Source organism: Erythrolamprus reginae, chromosome 1 (genome assembly GCF_031021105.1).
Source record: "Erythrolamprus reginae isolate rEryReg1 chromosome 1, rEryReg1.hap1, whole genome shotgun sequence".
Lineage (NCBI taxonomy): Eukaryota > Metazoa > Chordata > Lepidosauria > Squamata > Dipsadidae > Erythrolamprus > Erythrolamprus reginae.
The window spans coordinates 284,890,868-284,895,183 of record NC_091950.1 but is presented as its reverse complement, the minus strand read 5'-3'; the positions used below and the strand labels follow the sequence as shown (position 1 = coordinate 284,895,183).

At 38.5% G+C, this 4,316-nt stretch overlaps 1 protein-coding gene across 1 annotated transcript; it reads right to left on the bottom strand.

The window, feature by feature from the left end:
• Window positions 1-806: 806 nt before the first annotated feature.
• On the bottom strand, window positions 807-2,995 carry LOC139174324 (tigger transposable element-derived protein 1-like). Its single transcript, XM_070764655.1, has 2 exons — window positions 1,660-2,995; window positions 807-1,141 (listed from the first exon to the last, which is right to left on the bottom strand). The coding sequence occupies exons 1-2, from the start codon at window positions 2,993-2,995 to the stop codon at window positions 807-809; spliced, it is 1,671 nt and encodes a 556-aa protein (XP_070620756.1).
• Between the last annotated feature and the right edge of the window lie 1,321 nt (window positions 2,996-4,316).

Below are 4,316 nucleotides of genomic sequence, written 5' to 3'. Positions count from 1 at the left end.
GGCTCTTAGTGACTGATATTTTTCTACTGAGAAAATGTTTTTTGAACTAGTGTCAGGCTCTATGTCTAATATAAGATTATTTAATTTGTTCCGGTTGAATAAGTTTTCCAAGAACTTCTCTAACAATTTTTCCAATAACTAACATGGGTACGACGTGGAGATATAAATAGATTTGAAAATGCTGGAAATAATTTCCCTTTTTATTTTAAATTGTATTTGCGTGCATTCAGTGAGCCATGTGATTCCAATTTGACAAAACCTGATTGAACACAGTATGGAATAGGAAAAAACAATCTGAGTTTTCATTTAGAGTAGCATGTCCTGGTTCCCTTTTTCTCCCTTCCCTTTGTATTTATCAGCCTTGACTTTAAAAAATGGATTAATCTAGTCTACAAAGCTTTCTGCCTACTGTGCTTCTTTTCCTTGACATATATTTTCTCCATCTCCTTTGTTCTGTCAATAAGATTTACATGGCAAGGCCATTCATAACGTGATATGTTTCATTTTTATGATTTGTGCTGTATTAACAGTACAGTAGAACCTCGACATACGAGTTTAATTCGTTCCGGACCTGGGCTCGTAAGTCGATCAACTCGTATCTCGAACGACTTTTCCCCATAGGAATTAATGTAAATTATTTTAATTGGTTCCAGCCCTCAAAAAACTCACAAAGTTAGTCTAAATTATGCAGAAAGACATGTTTTTAATGAAGAAATGTACATGTACATATAAATGAATAATAAAGTTTCTTACACTTAACTTGTAAACTTTCTTAAACTTTTAAATTTACATATGTACACAGTAGCCTAATCATCTGTTTTTGCCTTTTTGGCTGCACTTTCACTTGGAGCAGCTCTTTTCATAAGAAATTTATCCAGTGACATCTGCTTTTGCCTGCTTTTCAAAATGTTGCGAAAGTGAGTCAATGAGGTGTCATTGAAAAGTGCTGCTGAACGACTCGTGGCTACTTTCTCTGGGTGATTTTTTTCGATGAAACTAACAACGTTCTCCCACTGCGCTAGCATCGCTTTTATTTCACTGGTAGGAATTACTTCCTGTGGTTCCTGTACCTCTTCCTCACTGCTGCTCATCTCTTGGGTCATCTCCGTCTGTTGCATCTCATGGAGCGCCTTCAGGTCCTCTGTAGAGAGCGGTTCTTCATGCTCTTCGACAAGCCTTCCGTCCCCTGTCCTATTACTCTCCTATATCTCCTATATCTCTTCTTCTATTCTTTCATTGATAGATTTTATTCCTATATATATATGTATGTGTATGTGTATGTATGTATATGTGTATATGTATATGTGTATATATATATGTATATATATATGTATATATATATATGTATGTATGTGTGTGTATATATGTATATGTGTATATATATATATATATATATATATATATATATATATATATATATATATTCTATTCCTATATTCTTTATATTCTATTCCTATATATTCTATTCCTATATCTTCTTTTCTATTATTTCTTAGATATATTTTACTATGAGTATCTTCTCTATAACCTTCATCATGTATTTTACTATGTGTATATTGATATATACTCACTAAAACCCTCATTGTGTATTGGACAAATAAATAAATAAAATAAAATAAAAAATGTCACCCTCGTCTACCTCCAGACCCATACACTTACCAAGTGACACAATCTCCTCCAACGGGGTGTCAGTCTCGGTGACGTCCTCGGTCTCGCCCTCAGGCTCAGCAGAGTCCCTTGGTGCAACAACAGCAGGCCACAACTTTTTCCACGCCGAGTTCAAGTTTCGCCTTGACACTTCTTGCCAGGCAAGGTCAATGATGCTAAGGCAAGAAACGATATTAAAATGATCCTTCCAAAACTCACGCAGTGTCAAGTTGGTGTTCTCTGTTACGTCAAAACATCGGCGGAACAGATGCTTCGTGTACAGCCTCTTGAAGTTAGCTATGACCTGCTGATCCATTGGTTGCAGGATTGAAGTCATGTTGGGCGGGAGGAAGAAAACCTTTACAAACTGAAATTCTTGAAGGATGTCCTCTTGAAGAGCGGGTGGGTGGCCTGGAGCATTGTCGAGCAGCAGTAAGGCATGTAGGGGGAGTTTATTAGTCAAAAGATATTTCTTCACCATAGGACCAAAAACAAGATTTACCCAGTCCATGAAGAACTGCCTCATTACCCATGCCCTTGCATTGGAGCGCCACATGACATGGAGTTTTTCCTTTAGGATTTTGTGCGTCTTGAACGCGCAAGGATTCTCAGAATGGTACATGAGAAGTGGCTTTACTTTACAGTCACCCGACGCGTTTGCACACAATGCAAGGGTTAGACGGTCCTTCATGGGCTTATGTCCTGGCATGCGCTTTTCCTCGGCAGTAATGAAAGTCCTATGGGGCATTTTCTTCCAAAACAGCCCAGTCTCATCACAGTTAAATATCTGTTGAGAGACATAGCCTTCTTTTTCAACCAGGCTAGCAAAACGCATAACAAACTCCTCCACTGCCTTGATGTCTGCACTCGCTGCCTCCCCATGCCTAACTACTGAGTGAATGCCACTTCTTTTTCTGAACCTGTCAAACCACCCATGACTTGCTTTGAACTCATCTGGATCTCCCGACGAGGATGGTTCATTTTTCTTTAGGTCGGAGAATATCGCACGAGCCTTCTCGCTGATGATCGCCTCTGTTATTGTATCTCCGGCCAGCTCCTTTTCTTTTATCCAAATTAACAATAACCTCTCCATCTCTTCATGAACAGACGTCCTAAGTTGGGAAACTATCGTCGCACCTTTTGCTGCTTTAACACCTTTAAGGATGTCCTTCTGCTTCAGGATTGTACAAATGGTAGACGTACTGCGTTTGAACATCCTCGCAAGTTCAATAACACGAGTCCCTTTATCGTGCAAATTAATTATCTCCTGCTTCGCTTCTATGGATATCATCATCTTCTTCTTCTTCTCAGCGGCCTTTGCACTATCGGACACTTTTTTGGGAGCCATGCACAAAAGTCTATACAGTACTCGCTCTAAACACCGACACCACCGAGACGAGACTTTTTTTCGTGCCGAGAAAACCGGAAGCCAACTAGAGCGGAAGTTCGGCTCGTATCCCGAATTTGAGCTCGGGTGTCAAACAGAAATTTCGCTCTCGTCGTGGCTCGTATCTCGGAATACTCGCATGTGGAGCAGCTCGTATGTCGAGGTTCTACTGTATATGCAACAGTTGAACTGTATCACTTCCCAACAGAAGAAACTCCCAGATAAATGTTTTCTCAAGAGGAATTTTTTTAATACATATTGTATAAAAAGTTAATATACCAAGGGAAAGACTAAATTAGTTCTAACATCTTATGTTCTATATGTTGGAGTTCTCATGTTTAGTTTTTTTATTTAAGCAATTTATTTATTTTTATTTAAGCAATGGAAACTGCAATTTAATGTTTCCAAATGTAAATTAATGAACTTGGGCAAAAGGAATCCTCAATCTGAGTATTGTATTGGCAGTTCTGTGTTAGCAAAAACTTCAGAAGAGGATTTAGGGGTAGTGATTTCTGACAGTCTCAAAATAGGTGAACAGTGCGGTCAGATGGTAGGGAAAGCAAGTAGAATGCTTGGTTGCATAACTAGAGGTATAACAAGCAGGAAGAGGGAGATTGTGATCCCGCTGTATAGAGCGCTGGTGAGACCACATTTGGAATACTGTGTTCAGTTCTGGAGACCTCACCTACAAAAAGATATTGACAAAATTGAACGAGTCTAAAGACGGGCTACAAAAATGGTGGAAGGTCTTAAGCATAAAATGTATCAGGAAAGACAATGAACTCAATCTGTATAGTCTGGAGAACAGAAGGGAAAGGGGGGACATGATCAAAACATTTAAATATGTTAAAGGGTTAAATAAGGTTCAGGAGGGAGGTGTTTTTAATAGGAAAGTGAACACAAGAACAAGGGGGCACAATCTGAGGTTAGTTGGGGGAAAGATCAAAAGCAACATGAGAAAATATTATTTTACTGAAAGAGTAGTAGATGCTTGGAACAAACTTCCAGCAGATGTGGTTGGTAAATGCACAGTAACTGAATTTAAATATGCCTGGGATAAACATATATCCATCCTAAGATAAAATACAGGAAATAGTATAAGGGCAGACTAGATGGACCATGAGGTCTTTTTCTGCTGTCAATCTTCTATGTTTCTATTAAAAAAGTACTACTTCAGGTGAAGTCAAAATATGGTCTGAAGTGATATGTTCCTAAGTAGACTTACAATTTCCATGGGAAATTAGGGACTAATGAAATTAAGAAGTGGCCCAATATTATTGAA